The sequence below is a fragment of the Podospora pseudocomata genome (genome assembly GCF_035222375.1).
Source record: "Podospora pseudocomata strain CBS 415.72m chromosome 1 map unlocalized CBS415.72m_1, whole genome shotgun sequence".
In the NCBI taxonomy this organism is placed as follows: Eukaryota; Fungi; Ascomycota; class Sordariomycetes; order Sordariales; family Podosporaceae; genus Podospora; species Podospora pseudocomata.
In genome coordinates this window covers 6,208,297-6,226,751 of record NW_026946363.1, presented here as the reverse complement: position 1 = coordinate 6,226,751, position 18,455 = coordinate 6,208,297, and the positions used below count along the sequence as shown (strand labels likewise).

General features: G+C 51.0%; 6 protein-coding genes across 6 annotated transcripts; 4 read left to right on the top strand and 2 right to left on the bottom strand.

Moving 5' to 3' along the window:
- Window positions 1-3,930: 3,930 nt before the first annotated feature.
- On the top strand, window positions 3,931-7,869 carry QC762_120430 (uncharacterized protein; the record flags this gene model as incomplete). The annotated part of the gene is made up of 8 exons (XM_062886480.1): window positions 3,931-4,191; window positions 4,643-4,784; window positions 4,848-4,896; window positions 5,948-6,205; window positions 6,277-6,497; window positions 6,558-7,040; window positions 7,094-7,308; window positions 7,480-7,869. The coding sequence occupies exons 2-8, from the start codon at window positions 4,661-4,663 to the stop codon at window positions 7,867-7,869; spliced, it is 1,740 nt and encodes a 579-aa protein (XP_062749570.1). The 5' UTR covers window positions 3,931-4,191; window positions 4,643-4,660.
- A 656-nt stretch (window positions 7,870-8,525) lies between these two features.
- On the top strand, window positions 8,526-9,422 carry QC762_120425 (uncharacterized protein; the record flags this gene model as incomplete). The annotated part of the gene is made up of 3 exons (XM_062886479.1): window positions 8,526-8,933; window positions 9,205-9,292; window positions 9,382-9,422. The coding sequence occupies exons 1-3, from the start codon at window positions 8,757-8,759 to the stop codon at window positions 9,420-9,422; spliced, it is 306 nt and encodes a 101-aa protein (XP_062749569.1). The 5' UTR covers window positions 8,526-8,756.
- A 415-nt stretch (window positions 9,423-9,837) lies between these two features.
- On the top strand, window positions 9,838-11,914 carry QC762_120420 (uncharacterized protein; the record flags this gene model as incomplete). Its single annotated transcript, XM_062886478.1, has 3 exons — window positions 9,838-10,279; window positions 10,338-10,549; window positions 10,753-11,914. The coding sequence occupies 3 exons, from the start codon at window positions 9,838-9,840 to the stop codon at window positions 11,650-11,652; spliced, it is 1,554 nt and encodes a 517-aa protein (XP_062749568.1). The 3' UTR covers window positions 11,653-11,914.
- A 1,535-nt stretch (window positions 11,915-13,449) lies between these two features.
- QC762_120415 (uncharacterized protein) lies at window positions 13,450-15,139 on the bottom strand. Its single transcript, XM_062886477.1, has 3 exons — window positions 14,975-15,139; window positions 14,586-14,925; window positions 13,450-14,507 (listed from the first exon to the last, which is right to left on the bottom strand). Exons 2-3 carry the CDS (start codon window positions 14,611-14,613, stop codon window positions 13,741-13,743), a joined length of 795 nt encoding a protein of 264 aa, XP_062749567.1. The 5' UTR covers window positions 14,614-14,925; window positions 14,975-15,139; the 3' UTR covers window positions 13,450-13,740.
- Window positions 15,140-15,529: 390 nt separating this feature from the next.
- QC762_120414 (uncharacterized protein) lies at window positions 15,530-16,531 on the bottom strand (the record flags this gene model as incomplete). Its single annotated transcript, XM_062886476.1, has 1 exon — window positions 15,530-16,531. The coding sequence occupies one exon, from the start codon at window positions 16,529-16,531 to the stop codon at window positions 15,530-15,532; it is 1,002 nt and encodes a 333-aa protein (XP_062749566.1).
- Window positions 16,532-17,514: 983 nt separating this feature from the next.
- QC762_120413 (uncharacterized protein) lies at window positions 17,515-18,091 on the top strand (the record flags this gene model as incomplete). The annotated part of the gene is made up of 2 exons (XM_062886475.1): window positions 17,515-17,922; window positions 18,013-18,091. The coding sequence occupies 2 exons, from the start codon at window positions 17,515-17,517 to the stop codon at window positions 18,067-18,069; spliced, it is 465 nt and encodes a 154-aa protein (XP_062749565.1). The 3' UTR covers window positions 18,070-18,091.
- Between the last annotated feature and the right edge of the window lie 364 nt (window positions 18,092-18,455).

The following is an 18,455-nucleotide window of genomic DNA, read 5'->3' as shown; positions in this document are numbered from 1 at the left end:
GATCTTCTTTCAGCGGCAAAAAGGTGCAACATCTGAGTCCCTGTGTAGCATTTGCCCTACATCTGACCTCCATTGTGACTTGTTGCACCCGATTTCTATTGGATGCTTTCTTGGTTCAAATGGAGGATATGCAGCTGTGTACCCGGAATACTTTCAGCCTCGCCGCTTTGCGACGTTGAGCTCCTGCGACATGCGCCTCAGGTGCAGATCACGTGCATACCTGCTTTATCACCAACTGTTGTCAAAAGGATGGAATCAAATGCAAATCAACCCCCAGTCGGCATGATTGTGAAAATGTGCTTACCTAGATACGCTTGCTTCTGCTGTTCTCCAATTTCGAAAATCAAAGAAAGTGGGTGTTTGAAAAACCAGCATGTCCTGCAGCATGAAAGCAGTCGAAACGGGCAAGAGAAGAACACCACCACATCCCTGCTTTCCAGGCCTTGCCTCTTTCAATTCTATCTATTGTTGTTGCATCAACTGTCTAATGACTTTGAGGCCATGATCGGTGTCAGTCTGCCCAGACTTCCGGTCTGTATGCCGTCATCCTCTTTAGCAAAAGCGTCAGGTCATCCATAGCTTACCTGGTAGATGGAAGATGGAAGATGGTGTGTTCTGCACATTTCAGTCCCGGGGTCTTTCAAAGGTCGTTGATTTAAGGTTCAATCCCCGGACCCATCTCTCCACTATGAGGACAGGGGTTGCCTGTCTTGTGACAGATGCCTCTGTTCGGTAGGCAGCGAACTGCTGGGCAGATGTGATCTTTCAGCTCTCCCTCATTCAAGAAGCCCTGTCCCTATTTCTGCAAAGAAAGCCTCACAACTGGGGCCATTTTTGGCAATCTCCCAAGCCCTTTCATTCTGCACACCTATGTTCATGTTACGCTATCACGCTGACAATTCATATCGCAATGCCTCTTTTATCTCTTTACCTCTTGCTGAAGAGTAAAGATTCATCGAATGTATTCCATTCAAGAGAGTGGAGTGCTGGATGTCTCTTGGTTCTCTATTAAAGCAAGCTAAATTGCCCATCTCAAAAGATTGCATAACCTTGCCTTGCACATCGTCATCTTGCCCTTACCTTACACATAGTAATCTAGCGTACTGTTGTGGGAAGTCTGTTTCTTGGGAAAGTTGCTGATGTTTCAAGGCTTTTCAATGTCATTTTATGGTTCTCGTCTCATTGTTCTTGGAGAGCTTTCTTTGTCCCAGCTGCGCGATATGACAACGATCTCCTCCTCCATAGGGTTCTGCACCTGAAGAAGTTTTGGCTTTCTTTAGTTTGCCTTACTCCGATGATTCCCACCGCGATCTGGTTCGCACGCCTTTTGTGCGCGCGTGTGTGTGTATGTGTGTGTCACGTTTATTGGCCGAGGGCCATCGCTGCGTAGTAGTAACGATCTTATGAAAAACTCTCTAGGGATAGGTATAGGCAGACCCGTAATGATAGCTAGCGGTAATTTCTATAGCCTATTCCAGCCTTTTAATTTTTCATATCATCGCCATAGTAATAAAGGTAGAGGTAATAAAATCCCTCTATATATCAAATGCATAACTTTAATCCTAAGCCTTAACTTAATTCGTTCACAAATTCGCGATTTATTTAGTAAAATATAATACCCATAAAGATTAGAATTTGAAATACCGAGAGGTATATATACAAGCCCTAGTTATAACCGAAAGCGAAAAGAATAGTTAGAAAGGAAAGATAGGATAGGAAAGGTAAATGAAAAAAAAATTGAAAAAAAGAAAAAAAATTACAATGATGGTATACCTTTCTTTCCTCCGAGTGCCCCGTGAGAGCCATCCCTTGCCTCATGAGCCTCCCCATGCGTCCCCTTGTGGCATCATCATCCTCCCCGCCTTTTGTGCGCCTAGCCGATTAAATTGACAATGATCTTTCCCCATGTCCGAGGTCAAGAGGTGATGAAGTTAGGTATCTTCATGGTTATTATCGTCCCTAACACACTCCCTAAGTGGCCTAGTCCTAGATTAGAAGCAGTATGTGTTATTTTCAGGAAGCGGTGTTCTTTTCTTTGCACCTTTTTCTTATGGTACCCACCCATTATAATGAGTGTGATATTCTCATGAACTTGCTGTCTGGAGCCTGGTACTTAATAAAGCTACAAAGATGTGAATTCTCTCATCCTACTTCTATAGTACTCGCCAAGTATGCTGAGGATGATGTTGCCCTGATATCAAGCCTCGCACATAAGGAGATTCGGAGTTTTTACGGATTCTTCCTGCCCCCCTGACACCCGCCTACTATGTCGAGTACAACACACAAACAACATCATCACCGACATCATCACCGACATCATCAACAATATTTTTTATGAAGCACTGTATATAAGGAAGTTGCGGACTTTACGCAGACTTTTTCACGCTCCCATACTACCCGCCTACTTTTCCGAGGATGACATCGTCAACGGCCTCATTGTTGAAGTGCCGTAAATAAGGAAGTTGCGGAGTTTTCGCAGACTTTGCAATCTCTTATGCTACCCGCCTATTATTTGAAGAATGACATCGCCAATAAGTTGTCTAATGAAGCACCGGAAGTCGCGAATTCCCCACAGGAATTTCATCCTCCCCTGGCGCTCGTCCACTGTAGTGGGCATGACATCGTCAGGCCCAGCAAAGAGAGATGCCTTGGGTTCAATTTACCGAGAACCGAAGTCTTAAGATGATATGCAAGAAAGTGTCAGGATTTGAGCTTCTTCAACTCTCAAGCATATCTACCAAGACAGAAATAGAGACCCTGCGCATTATGGCATGGAGACAACAAGAAAGAGGTCAACGGAGCTCATCTTGTGATTTACCGTTCGCAAGAAGTTGCGGCTTTTTTACGGACTTTTCAATGCTCCCTTGCAACCAGCCTATCATGTGGAGGATGATGTCGTCAACAAGCTTATGGTAAACAAGAAAGTTGCGGAATTTTTACGGGATTTTCACACCCCTATGGTATCTGCACAGTATGTAGAGCATGGTGTTGTTGCTTTGATAATCGATGGTTGATGCTGGCCTGTCCTTCAGCAAAATCACACCCACAATCTTCTCTCTAAAGCAGTGTCAGCCTTCCTCTTCCGTATTCACGAGACTCTTCTGCCACCTTGCCGCACTATCTTCTGTCCCACTGCCCCCTTCACTTCGTCCAAGCTATTCTTTTTCCCACGCCCAGAAGATCTCTCTCCCACTTTGTCTTCCTTTCGTCTCATCACACGACCTTTCTAGACTTGGTGCGAGTCTTTCTCACTTGTTAGAAGATACCTCCTGTGTTTTAAAAAGCTCTTGATATGACCCAGGGCCCTGAACAACTCGTGAATGTGATTCCTTAGTCATGAGAGCGACTCAATGAGATATCAACGAGCACAAAGGCTTCACTTTCTTCTATCCCTTTCCAGGAACAACACTTTCTCAAAATCACCGTACCTAACATTATGAAAACTCAAACCTGGCTCCAATAATACCTCTGAAGACCCTTGAAAATACCGAGAAGAAGAATATTTGCTCTCTTCCTGCCTTCAAATCGAGTGCTTGCTTGATAATGAGTCATCTCATCCAGCAGACAGTCGCCAGTTGGCTTACCCCATCATCTCCTCTCCCAAAGCGTAGTATTCTGCCTGGCTAGTGCCAGTAGTCTTCTCTGCTTTGAGATCTAATAGCTGCTTTACCATGACCCGTTACCGCTAAGTAATACAGATACTTGAACCAAAGGCCTTGACCTAAGAGCCTTGATAATGCGTACTTCCTCTTTGCACAGGTCGAACACCTTGTTTTGGAGGCTACACTCCCGTCAGGCATCTCGTGTTCATACCCCAACAGGCCGCAGTGTCGAGACACAGCGACGAGATCCTGCCCACAGACGGCAGTGTCGAGACCTGTCAACAACATCCATACCCACAGACCACAGTGCCGAGACTGACAACGACATCCTCCCCATAGACTACAGTGTCGAGACCTATTGATAACACCATACACACAGACGGCAGTGCCGAGACTGTCGACGATATCCTACCCACAGACCGCACTGCCAAGACCTGTCGACGACATCATACCCTTATTTTATTTAGTTCAAATCTTCCTGCTCTCTCTCTTCTTCTCTCTCCATCATCCTCCCACTTCTTCCTTGGATGATACCCTCCTCAACTCCCTCACCATTCCTTATTCGATATTTCGATCGAAGTAACAACCAGTAAGCATTTTTCCTCCGATGGCTTTCTTTTCTCATAACCACCTCCATCTACGACCTCATCTTTTGGCCTCCACGCCCGACTAGCAGTCGCCACGGCCTCACGGCTCTGGCTGAGGTGGTTGTGGCCTGACGACTCTGGCCAAGGTGACTGGTTGATCTCAGCGGCCTGACGATTCTGGCTACTCACCACCTAGCTTTGTAAATCGATTGGGTCAACTTCGTTTGCAACCTTCTTTCTTCCCTGCTTCATTGCTGCCGTCCTTCCCTTTCTTCCCTTTCTTCCCTTTCCTTCGAACAATCACCTCGTCCTCGACCCTCTTGAGCACTCTCAACCATCATCGACCACCATTTGCTGTCAGCCACCCCATCCATCCATCATCTTCTTCACCCTTCATGAACTGTTCATCATCGCTTCATCCAAATTGACCAGTCGCTAACAAAGTGTCTTCAGAACAAACTCGAACTCAAGATGTCCTCGCCCTCGGTGACCTGGTCCGAGGAAGCTGTCGTTGGCGTCGACAGCAGCCCTGTCGCCTCTGGCCGTTCCCGCTCGGCCAGCGAGCCCTCGTCCGTTACCGGCTCCGATGAGCTGAGTAAGTGAAGAGACCTGTTCCGTCGACACCAATGATCTGTGAGGCTGACTTCTTTTGTGATAGTTTTTTCCGCCGCCTCCTCTCCCGCCATGGAGTCGCTCGCTGCCTGCCTGTACGTTTTCGATCTTGTCCGCTTGGATTTGCCCTCTCAGTCTCGGCGTTTTATTCCCCTTTCACCCCTTCAAGTTCGGCCCTGGCGTTGGTGGGCCTCGCAGTCGGATACTCTTTCCGGATTTGTGGGCCTGGCATCGTCGACGTCTTCCTTCCGTTCCTCGCACCCCATACCCTTCGCACATTGGACATCGGCTGTGTTGGCAACATGTCGAGTGAAGTCTTCCTTTCTTCCTTGTTTTGTTTTGTTGTTGGTCAATGTACTGACATCTTCCAGTGCTGCTTGCAAGGTCGAGGCCAACGATGATGCCGTCGAGTTGGGCTCTCCCATTGTGTAAGTCTTCGCCTTCTTCCATCCCATCTCCAGATCCACTCTTCTCGCTCTTTCAACTGGCTTAAGTGAGTCTTGCTCTTTCGAGCAATCACTAGTTGGGTTTTGTAAGATGATTCCACCATCCTGTTTGCCGAGTTACCGATATTTACTCGGTTATTTGGTAAATAAAATGGGCGGGAGAATTAAACGAAACTCCCAACAGGAGTATCACTACCTTCCCATCCCAGACACACCCTTGGTGAGAGAGATAGTAGGGTGTTTCTGGTCTTTGTCATCAGTTATATCTGTCTTTCCAAACATTGGTGCATTTCCCTCTCCATAGCAGGCTTAGAGCCGGGCTTTTTAATAGCCTAGGTTTATACCTCTGAATCCTTTGGGTTTTCCAGAATAGATTCCGCAGGAAAATACTTGGTTTTCTTCAGGAGTCCTGAGCCAGCGAGAAACATAATGGTTTCAAATGCCGTTTCGAAATTCCTCGCACTTTCCGTTGCTACACCTTCATTTCCTTGGGTCTCTGTCCGACTTTCCATCTCATCTCCTACACCGGTTTGGTTTAACCTTTCTTTGAGAGGTGTGCGTAACCGATGATGAGATCAGAGTTGCGGAGAAAAAAAGGGGTCTTCCCTCTATTTATTTACCCCTTCCCCACAGCTCACCCTCCTCTTCCTCTCCCAAAAACAACCAACGCAATGGACTAACACCTGTCACCAATATGTAGTCCGTCCGCCGCCTTGAAGGAGGATGACGAGGTCCTTGAGACCTCCACCAGGTCTGCTGCCGCCGAGGCCACTGCGTCGACCTCTCCCACCGATCGCCGCTCAGTCTCCTGGGCTGTCGAGGTCGCTGGCGACTCTGTTGGATCCCTCTCTGCCTCTCGCTCTGTTTCTTGGGCCATGTCTGTCAGCGATTCTGGCAACAGCGCTGAGATTGACCCCCAGGACGTCTACCCGTCCACCGCGTGTGTCTTCGTCGCCAAGTAGGTTCTGCGCACCCCAACTTCAGCACATTGCAATCTGGACATCTTTTCTGACGTTGATGGGTTTGCAGTCTGGCTGAGCCCCGCGACGATGTCGCTCTTGAGGCCGCTGTTACGCGCGCCTTCAGTCGCTTTGGCACTGTGTTTGTCAAGATCCGCCGTGATCACAACAACTTGCCGTTTGCTTTCGTCCAATACACGACGGAGGAGGAGGCCAAGGATGCGATCGAGAGAGGTCGCGGCGTCCCCATTTTTGGCCGCCCCTGCCGCACTGAAATGGTCAAGTCCAACCGTAAGTTCCGATCCCGTTGGGCACGGAGTTGCTCGTGATTGCTGACCTGACGGTCAAAAGGATCTTTCATCATTTACAAGCGCGACTGCAGCGAGATTCTGATTGATGAGGCTCGCAAGATCATGGAGACTTTCGGAACGGTCAGCAGCATTGAGGTTGTTGATGACGACACTTGCGAGCGCATGGATTTGCCCTCTTCCGTTTTGGTTGAGTACTCCAGCTTCAACTCGAAGAAAACATTCAGCATGGTAGGCCTGTTCTTTGACTGTCCATCCGGGCTTTTACTTTACTTACTGACGACGACTCACAAGGCCGTTGCCCTGTTCCCTGACTACTACATCGACATGTTCGATGTCCGCAAGCGTGCTGCCAAGAGCAACATTGATCGTGACACAGAATTTCTCCGTCAGTACGATCTCGATCGCCGCTCCATCTACGTTGGCGGCCTTCCTCTTGACGCCACCGAGGAGGAGATGTTTGAGATCTTTTCCGATGTTGGCGAGGTCATCAAGGTGAACATGGTGCAGCGCCATAACCAAGAAGGTGAGTCCATCATATCGAGTCGCTCTTGAACATCAAACTGACTGTGAATCAAGGTGCTCTTGCTCGCCAGTTTTGCTTTGTCGAGTTCGACAAGATGGAGACGCCGACTTATGCCATCAACAACCGTGATGGCATGGTCCTCCGTGGCCAGCATTTGACTGTTCAGCGCAAGCAGTCAAAGGTAGCCAAGACCCGTCTTGCGACCCGCTACATCGGCAAGAATGAGCTAACTGAGGTCAACAAGACTCAGCCTCACCACGATGACCAAGTCGCGATTCGTCGTGGTAATTTCACGGGCCAGATCTACAATGGCCCCAACAGCACAGCCAATGCTTTGGCCCGCTATAACAATAACGACCCTTCTGGATACGACCAGGGCCACCAGGGCTACCAGGGCCACCAGGGCTACCAGGACCACCAGGGCTACCAGGACCACCAGGGCTACCAGGGCCACCAGATGCCCATCCACCACCACGAGCCCCAGCATTACCAGCGCTACGCGGGCCCCGCCATGCCCCCAATGCCGTACATCCCCGGCGATGGCGCTGCGGTTGGCATGAGCGGCATGCCTGTCCACCCGGCGACTGTGTCGCCCAGCTTTGCCCAGAGCTTCCCGGTCCACCCCCCGGGACACACCCCTCCTGGCATGATGAGCGCTTGGCCGGTCATCACCAACAACACCCCGACCCGCCATCACCAGGCGTACAACCCCAACCCGGCCTTCGCGCCGACCCAGCGGCGGGCTCCCGACCGGAGCTGTGCCCAGCCTCGCCGAAACCACACTCGGTACTTTTACCAGCCGGCGGACGCCGACATCGTGGAGGAGTAATCTCGTCCACACCCACCTTCTCTCTCCCCTTCGCTCAATTTGGTTTCTCTCGGCGTCATATGAATACCCTGGGTGAATCGGTTCGGTGGGGTTTCTTTTTAATATCCTTTTTGTCTGGGATAGCTTGGTCGGGAAGTTTGCTTGGTGGGCTGGAGCTTTCCGTTGCTGGTGAGAAGGGGATCTAAAGAGGAATTAGGGAGAAAAAAAAAAGGAGATATTCTTAGGGAATTGCCTTGTGGCAAATTGCTGCCCTATCACTAAATGGAAACGTTGCGTTGTTTTTATTTATTTTTAAATTTTTTTTTAAAAAAACTAACACTTTGTATGTGGTGAACATTGGTGGTGTTTATGTTTGTGATCATGGGGATGTGCTTGGACGGGATTTATATGGCGCTTGTGAACACTGTTCTGATATGATGTGATGTTTTGGACGAAATTATGCGTGTTTGGGAACGATCCTACTTGTGATGCTTGGGAAACGACCCTGCTTGATCATGGAGATATGCTTGGACGATTCTTTTTGATAGTTTGGGAACACTACATTGTGATTTTGCACACTGCTGGCACGATGTGTAGCATTCATTATTGCTATGCTCACAGATGCTCGTTGATTTGCTCGGCTACCAAAGGGATTTCCCGGCTCTCAGCTGTCAAGCATGTTCGCTTGCAGGTGTGACAAGCCTGGGTGTCGCAGTGGGGCTGGCGGGTTGCAGGCTTGGCATCACTTAGCAATTACCTACTGGGTTGCTCTGCCTAACAGATTAGCATGTGAATATGCACTAACAAGTGTTAGAGACACTTGGAAAAGATGGCGGGAAGACCCCCACGAACCGGTGAACCGGGGATGAGAGAATAAGTTGAGAGGGCCATTCTTTCCCGAGGAGAAGATGGAACCAAGTGGCTTGGAGCTTGTTGACACACGAAACCAATCCGACTGTGGAAAGGCTGGCAGAATTGAACACCGGCACCGGCGCTGTGAGGAAGCAATAATCTCTGCTAAAAGCGTGGGGTTTTTCATATCACGAGGAGCTTGGGGAATTTTCATCTCTTGCTCCATCAAGACAGTATGTATAAGAGAGATCCTCAGTCAGTGTTCCTCGCGGAGAGTTGAAATTGACTTTGATACCGGACAGACGAAAGGGTGAACTTTCTTCGCCACTTCATCCACGACACACCCATCTCGAGAACAAGATCATAGCATCACCTCCACCATCACCATGGGACAGCCATCCTGGGAGGCGTCTCACGCCCTTGTCTATGTGACATATGGGCTTTTCCTGTCCGTTCTTCTTAGTCGCCCAAGCCGTCACGTACCGTACAGTCAAAAACTGACAGTCCATCAGTATCATCGGCACAGGCGTCGCCTGGACATTCAGAAACCAGTCCAAGGGCGAATTCTTGGCCGGCAGCCGGACGCAGACTGGTAGAGTTTTTTTTTCTTTCCGCTTTTCAATCTTTTCTCTGTCGCCCTGCTTGAAGTCACAGTGAGGTTGGAGACTAACATCTCAGCAGCTGTCCCGCTCGCCTTGAACTTTATCGCTTCTGGTGAGTGAACAGCGGACAAGCAGGAACAGAAAGAGAAGAATGGCAGCGGCAGCCAAAAACACGAATCCAGCATCATTGAGACGACAGCCTCAGAAATACAATGCCGCGGCAAGCGAATACGGCAATCCTGGGGGACATGATGAGGTCGACACACAGCATCACAAGCCCTCGGAGGCAGCTGATTAGGTTCGTTCAAAAACACCCAAACTCACCAAGTTCTTTCTTGCCACTCCTTTTCTCTTGGCAAATGGTTGCCCTGGGGGAGTCTTCCCCCTAAGTGCCAAGTCATGGAGATCAGGAAGTAAGAAAGGACTGCGGCTCACTACGGGCGCCGAGTTGGACCTTGTGTCATTCCCCTTCAACGGGGCGATGGTACGATGAAAGACGAAGCTGAGATTGTACCGTAATAACTCGATCAAGATAATGCTTGCGTGGGGAACGTGCTGCCGCTATCCAAAATTTCTACCCTTCCTTCCTCCCTATCACTCCTGCTGCGTTGTGCTAAAACAAAGGTGTGTAGCTCTCGGTTCGGCCATCCTCTTTGCCTACCCTCAACTGGCGACTATTTCCGGCGTCCAAGGTGTTATTGTCTACGCTCTAAGCTCTGCGCTGCCTCTGTTTGCCTTTGCGTGGCTCGGCCCGATCATCAGGAAGAAGTGCCCGCAGGGATTCGTCTTGACGGAGTGGACGAGGCAGCGGTACGGAGATGCGGCGGCGTTGTTCCTGAGTTTTATGACGCTGGTAACGCTGTTCCTGTACATGGTTTCGGAGTTGAGCGCTGTGGGACAGGTGGTGAATATGCTGGCGGGGATTGATGGGTTGCCGGTCTTGATTGTGGAGTGCATCATCACCACCATCTACACCTGTAAGTGTTGGCGCCGACGAAAGGAAGACGCACTGGCTGACGATATGGTGGTGTGTAGCGCTGGGCGGCTTCAAGATCTCGTTCTTCACCGACAACATCCAGGGAACCATGGTCATGGCCTTGGTTATTATTGCGACCATCTCCATCGGTGTCGAGACCAAGATTGACACAAGCCTGATTGAAGAGTCTGGGCTGCTCAAGGGCAATCTCTTGGGGTGGCAGCTGGTGTATATCCTGCCTGTCGCTCTGTTGACCAATAGCTTCTTCCTGGTAGGTGCATCAGTCGCATCTGTCCTTTGGCTGCTGTCTCTTCGTTGTCCCACTGTTTGTTTCAAAATGCCAATTCACCAGTAAAAGAACGGGTCAAGATCATGGAAAGACCGCTCAGTGAACAACCATACATCTTGGCATTTCTTGGGTCTTCAGCGACATCAGCGAACAATGGCTAACTTCATCTGATCCTTCTACCATAGTCCCACTTCTGGCTCCGCACCTTCGCCTCCAAAACCGACCGTGATCTCTGGACGGGCATCTCCCTTGCCGTCGTCGCTATCCTCGTCATCTTCGTGCTAGTCGGCTGCACTGGCCTGGTCGCCGTCTGGGCTGGCCTGGTCCCCGGCGATGACCTCGAGAACCCAGTCGACGGCGGCATTGCGTTTTTTGCGCTGCTACAGCAGCTTCCCAACTGGGTGGTGGGGATCGTCATTGTCATGTCTGTCACGCTGAGCACTGCTGCCTTTGACTCTTTCCAGACTGCCATGGTCACGTCGGCGAGCAACGATTTGTTCAGGAACAGGCTGAATATTTGGTGGATCAGGGCCGGTGTGGTGGTGATCATGGTGCCGGTCGTGGTTATTGCCATCAGGGCGCCGTCGATTCTGCAGATTTACCTCATCACGGATCTTGTCTCTGCGGCGACAATCCCGGTCTTGTGCCTGGGCTTGTCGGAGAAGTTTTACTTCTGGAGAGGGTTCGAGGTGGTTGTTGGCGGACTGGGAGGCTTGTTCACTGTTTTCCTTTTCGGATTGGTGTACTACCAGGACGCGCAGAAGGGTGCCGAACTGTTGCTGTTGCAGCAGGGTCTGTTTACCGGTGATTGGGGATGCTTTGGGGCTTTTGTTGCTGCCCCTGTTGGAGGTATTCTCTGGGGCTTTGGGGCGCTGGGGCTGAGATTGAGCATCCAGTACTTCAGTGCGAAGAGAAAGGGGGTTAGGTTTGATGCGTTGGACAAGCCGTTTGTGGTGGATGGTGGCCAGCAGCAGCTTGTTGGCGATACTCAGCATGTTGATAGTGGTGTGTTGAGGGATGAGGCCATTGCCGATGATTCTTCGGATGCGCCAGGCATTGCGAAGACGAAGGGCAAGTTCTTTTAAAGGGACTGACAACCATTGTCTGTGGGGGTGCGAGTTGAGAACAGAGGGCGAAGGTGGCGTGGTGAGCACAAATGGGGACGATGGGCACATAATGAGGATGATGAGCACATATGAGAAAGAGAAGGAGCTGATCGGTATTTGGAGTACGATGGTTGTTACCCAACCTCGCTCGGGGTTGTCCTGCCTGGAGCTGGCAAGGTGCAAGGCAGGCAACATGGCATCAATTGACCATGAACATTCGTTTGCTACAGCTGTTTTTCAAGGCCTCGGTCCCAATTCTTCCGTGTGCTCCAGATCTCGAGGAGGTGAGCGCCTGTCATGCTGCCGTTATTATGACATCTCGTGATGGCTTCATCCAAGACCTCAAGTCTTGGCACCCCTGGAACCCCTGATTCACTTCACCCAGCAGCAAGCACAAATTATGCTATGCCACTCCATCCCATCAGCACAATTCCACAAAACACAGCTCCCCTCCCCACTCACACGTCTCCCCGCTCCCCAAATCACATGCCTGGCATCAAATGCGGTCCTGTGGCGTCAACCTTTTCCCCTCCCCTCATCCCCTGTCCCCTGCCTCTCCGCGGCGCCCTACAATTATTCTGAGACAGAGCATGACCTCCACCCCCTCTTTCCCCCGATGTAATCATGTACATGCGAAAAGCTTGAGAGTTGCATCGCCACCTGGAAACCTGGCTGGAATGCGTGGGCTGCTGCATGGCGAGGGAAGGGGCGCCACTCGATTTATTCCCCCGTCCGGCGCGATTTCATGCAGTGAATGTCCATCCGGCCGTAGGTATTCGGGCTTCTCTGGGTGCTATGCCTAATCTGTCAGGGGAAGCATGGGAAAAAATTAGAAAAAAAATAAAACAAATAAAAAATAAACAAATCAAAATAAATAAACCAAAAATAATAAATAAAAAAATAAATAAATAAATAAATAAAAATGGCAGGCCAGGAAGGAACCAGAGAGACAAGACATGGAGACATGGAGAGCAGGACAGACGTATCCCATGCAGGCAAAGCATGGAAGCAATGGAAATGCCACGCCCACCTCCACGCCCCCTCCACAAAACTCCATTCTGACAGCGATTTGCCTCCTCTAGCATTGGAGGCCCAGACATGAAACTTAACCAAAGGCAGCATACTAGACAGAAAGAGGTAGGTAAACAGTGAGATACCCGAGCTGCCCGACTGCCTTGCAGCAGTTTATACGGGCCGAATGGGTCGATATGAGGGTGAGCATGACGGCCGGTAGGCTGGCTACGCACCTCCAAACAGAGGAGAAGAGGCTGTTCGGGTCAAGACGAGGAGATGTACACCTGGCAGCCCCCAAGAGGGAACTAGCTTGGCTCGGTGTGATTTTGTAGCGAGGCGGATGAGATGGTGTCCTTTGCCACTCTTGCTGTACCAGCCAGCCTTATGGTAGCTCTGAAAGTTTATTTCCGCACCTGCAGGTCGTTCTGTCGTTTTGTCGTGGCACAACTGTGACATTGATTGAAGCCGGCTGTTTTGGATGGGACGAACATGGCGCTACCCTTGACGCTGACCGTTTGACAGTTGACGTTTGACTTGGTGATTTGGGGCGGTGCCACCCGTTTTCCACCGGTGAGATCGGATGGCTCGAGGCTTTTGGGGCTCGGAGCCGGCGCCGGCGGAAACAACGACATATCATGAGAGGGAGCAAAAGTCCAAAGCAAAGTGTTTTTGATATTGCTGTCAATCTGTGCTCTGATTAAAAAGCCATGAAAAGCAATGAAATCCAAACCAAACCAAACCAAACCAAACCAATATTTTGATGCCTTTTACGTTTTCCTCTAAACCCCTTTCCCATCCGTGTCATTCCCGATCATTAATCGCCGGTCATACCAGCGAGTAGAGGCGAGGCCTCAAAGTCAAAGTCAAGGCCAGTTGTGTCCCTAAAAGAACTCTTTGACCACAAGAAACCATGGCAATTGCAAAATTCCAACGTTGCTTGAACAAAACCAGCGTGTATCCGAGCAAAACTGCAAACAAAGGGAAGGGTGGAGTTTGTTCCATGATGCCCCAGGAGAGCTCAGATCATAAAGCCCCACGACGCTCCGGAAAAAGTCAGTACAACTCTTTCTTGAGCATATGGGCAAAGGGATCCCATCTTCCACCAAGGCCGTTCACCAACCTAGCCACTGCCACGATACTGTCCAGCTCGCGGCGCATCAACCACACTTTGTTCTCGACCGCCTCAAGCGTTGCCTCGACCTTGGCAGCCTCCACCTCGAGTTGCTCGATGGTGAGAGAGTTGGGGTACATATCGGGGAACCCGGCGAGATGGGCGCTGTGGTTCCAGGTGGCCATGTGGTAGGCTGCGTCAGAGACGGCAGGGCCTTGACGCATAGCGCGTTCGTTGCTGTTGAGCCACTCGAGGACGTCGTGGAACTCAACCGCGGCGGCGCGGGTCGAGTCGTCCTCTGGGTAGAGGGCAATGATGTGGTTGAGATCAGCCAAGGAGAATTGGTGATTCATCTGGCGAACCTGGCGTTCCATCTCAGCCGTCAAGCGGGCCTTCTCGCGGCGGTAAGCATGGGAAAGGTCGATGAGGGTACGGGCGCGGATGTTGAGGGCGTTAGCTTGGATGTTACCCCTCTCAATCACAGCCTTGATCCGATCGAGCTGGGGGCCACTAAGGATGGCGCGGGGGGGAGGTTTTTGCACCGGACGACCGAGGTCGAGATGCTGGCGGTACTTGCGGAAATGGTCTTTGGCGGCCTGGCAGATCTTCTGAAGGGTACGGAACATGTTGAGTGTCGAGGTGAGGGGTCGTGTTGAGTTTGTCTGTGGTTGTACAATGGTAGTAGTGTGTGAAAGGTTGAGGTAGAAGCCTGTGGTATCCGGGGAGTCAGTGTTGCCATGGGTGGGAAGTCGTGCAGAATATATAGATAGCTGCGGAGAAGTCGAACGAGTAGACTTAGATGTTGCCTCTGACATGTCCTTGAGCTCCCTGGCTTTCTCAAGGCATTTCTCCCAGCTGTTCTTCCATGGGCCGGAGACTTGCTTGCTGGAGCTCACAAGAGAGCTTCCGCCTAAGCTCCTCCCTGGGAGTCACACTCTGACCAGGACAGCCTTGTGAGTTTGAGCGTTGCCTCGCTATTCTCAGGACCGAGGATACGGTCTCGGTTTGGACTACACGTCGCTGACCCCGCTAGTACCAAAGCTCGATGACCTCAGGATGGTCTGAGAATCCTCCCATCGGTCCCGAGATATCACAGTCTAGCTCGGTGGGTCTCTATTTCTCAGGTCCTGATCCATGTCAACCTGAACATCAAAGGTGCTGAGTAGGGGCTCATACCTAGCGCGCACTGTGCCAAACACGCAGCCATGCAGCTCGTAGTGGGCTCTGAATGCTACCGCAGCAGCATCCAGGGGGCGAGTCTGGCTTCCAGCCCCTCCCATCGTTCGAGCCGTTCCGATCAGAAACAGTAACCGAAAGCTTGTTTCCCCGGACGGCACGCAACAACCCCGAGAGCCAACGGTGCCTTCCCTTTCCAGGTAACGGCCGCATGTCCCGCGTTCATGGTCCCGGGTCATCGGCTACTGGTGCCTGGCAGGTGACAGCCAAGGCAGCCATGAGATGGCAGTGGTCGACAGCTCCGGTGTGGTCCCAGAAGCCCAGAGAGGATAGCAAGAAACAGGATGCTAGATTGTCATCTGGGGGGGAGAGCGATTCATCTGAACATCAAGTCACCGCGGAGATCGACAATCTGTATTCGCGCTAGTATGTATTCACCCAAGTAACTCCTCCCACCAACTTTGTTTTGCGGCTTTGTGTGACAGAAACGGTACTGAATCGATGTACAGGAACAAACACGAAAAGTTACAGCGACCCGACCTCATCCGGCCTCGTCTAGTCAAACAGAACAGCGCTAATGGGCTCAGTAAAGGGGTCCCGATCCTCCCGCTCCAGCTCATCCAAGACACGAGACATTCTGTCGATAGATAACTCTAGGCCAGCGATCTCCTTCGTCATCAAGGCGAGATTGTCGTTTGCTTCCGCCTCAGCATCCATTAGCTGAGAGGCAATGGGCGGAACAAGGTAGTCCTCGAGACTTTTGATGACGGCCAGCTGCAACTGGAGGGAGATATGAGACGGATGTAGAAAACGGCTGCGTTGTTCGAGCCACCTCCATACCTCGATCACTTCGCCCCTGAACACGAACTGCATCTGAAGTTGCCAAACTTTGTCGTCATCATGCGCAGCTTGAAGTTTTTGCTCTCCGTCAGAATCCAGCTCGGGGTGCCGAATCTGATCAGGCGGCCCTCCGAGAGGTAGCTCTGGATAGAAGGCTTGTTCGTATGGTCTTTCTAGGTCCATGGGAAAGCAGGTGTGTTTTTTGGTGGCTGCCTCGGCAACAGATCCAGCTTCGCTCATGCCACTAAAAGACCGCAAGCCTGCGAAGGGGTTTCTCATGACATCCCAGCTGATCGTCGACCCTGGCGGGGTCAGAGGCGGTGTCATAAGCATGGCGAAGGGGTTCGTGATGAGTGCCTCTCTCTCTGTGTCCAATGGCAGGGGAACAAAGCAGGGATCAATGAGGTTTGGGGACACTGGAGCGGCTGGCTCTGTAGAAGGGCGACTTTTCATCAGAGTGAGACGTAGGTCAAGGCCATCGAAAATACGGTTGGTGTGCTGGCGAAGTTGAGCCTCAACATAGCAATGATCAGACCAAGTTCGCTGCCAATGGCTGTGCTTGGTGATGACTGCCAAGAGTTTGGCAAGTAGAACACGTTTGTTGGCGGTGTTGTGTCTCGGACCTTCCATGTTGACTGGCGTACTTGGAGATATTGTGAGGCCTCTGATAGTTTGGATGGAAGAAGATGTCCAAGGGGAAGTTTCTCCATCACCCATCAGTGTCAGCATCAGGCCTTTTATATTTTCTAGGCTGTGGCTCTCTGGTGTCAAAAATGATATGCAGAGACATCATATCACTGCACTTCACTTACACCCACCGAGTCACTCGCCAACCTGGGCACACATCAGAGAAGCTTGCCGAGAATGGTCCTCCATCTCGGTCCTGAACACCTCGAGTATCCACTCACCCTGGGATCCCAGCGTTTCAACCTGGTACTTCTCAACAGCCTGCACGTCAAGTTTTTGTGGGCATATCGATGTCAAGGCTTAGGACCACGGCCCGATTGATAGCGTACTTGTAACGCCACAGTGTTTATGCGGGACCAGCGGTTCTGGTGGTTCTGTCTTGATGCCATGACATGACTGAGGCCTCTCTTTTGGACACGAACTATGTATTTTGCTCTTTTCACAGCATATTTGCTTCCTTGACGCTAAAAATTATCACAGAACCCATTCACAGTCTGCACTTCCAGTCGTTCAACTCACCTGTGCATGACCATAGTGCCTTTGCACCTATCCTCCCTACCCCTACCTTTGTCCTCCCTGTCCCCATCCTCTCTATCCTTATCCTTCTATTCTCTCTGGCCCCTATCCTCTCTGGCCCCTATTCTCTCTGGCCCCTATCCTCTCTGGCCCCTATCCTCTCTGGCCCCTATCCTCTCTGGCCCCTATCCTCTCTGGCCCCTATCCTCCCTGTCACTATTCTTTCTATCTCTATTCTCTCATTTTCCACCTTGTTCTAGTAGACTAGTGTGGCGGCTTTTGAACTTATCCCGACTACGTCGTCGGCTTACACCATTTGCCATTGTGGGTTCATACAAGACCATGGCGCGTGTGCATGTTAAACTTCGAGGGGCTTGCGCGCCACCACAGGATAAAATCAGGAATGAGTTGACAAGCTGTCCACATCTTTTGAAAAGATTGCTCACCAAACGCACCATCATCACCAACTCCAACAAATCAAAACGCCGCCCAAAAACATGCTCTCCAAAATCTACACCCTCGCCGCTCTGCTCGGCGTGAGCATGGCAGCAGCCGCCCCATCAACTCGCTCGCTCAATTTGGCGATCCTCCAAGCACGTCAAGCAGCCGAGGCCCCAAGACTGGCGGCTGCCGGCATGGTTCTTGATAGCACCGAAGCGCTTGCCGATGGTTATTTCATCGAAACATACACCGACATCGACGACACCACCGTCCCTGCTGTTCAACACCAAAACTTTGTCCGGCCTGCCTACTGTCATGAAACGCTCAGATGCGACTATTCCCCTCAGCACGGCGTGAAGAGAGAGGTGACAGAGCGGCTAGTCCGGGTCCTCTTCCGCCACAAGGGTTGGGAATGGCGTGCGCCACGGTCGATGTGCCTCTACGGAGACTACTCCAGAGCTTGCGTTAGTTGGTATGTGTCTGCCTGCCGAGTTGCATCAAGACCTGAGACAAGAGAGACCCACACCTAGACTGACGGATATATGCGGTCGTAGGAACAGGCAGACGGTTTTGCCCTTTGCTTGGGCTTGGCTGGCTCCGGCGACACATAGAATCTTTGGACACTGCGGCGAGGGACATTCGGGCCGTGATCTTGGGGTTGTCCTCGGTGAGGGAATATTGTCTCAATGTATTACCCAGTGTCTCTCCAATCGCCCCGACGGGTGTGCGTAGAAAAACGAATGACAGAGGGGGTTGAGACCGATCACTCATATCAGAGTCGTCATCAATCGTCCGAACTCTTTTCAATGGTGTGAGTGGTGTGGGCCATCAACATGGATCAAGTGAGTTTGAAAACCTGACGCGTGGCTGAGAGGTCAAAGGTTTCACCCAGCAGACAGCATCTCAATCTCAAGGTAATGCAATAGAGCTAGAATATAAAGATTTTGAAAGAGGATGGGTCAATCCGATGGGCTCCTAGAGAGCAAGAGGTGCTGTA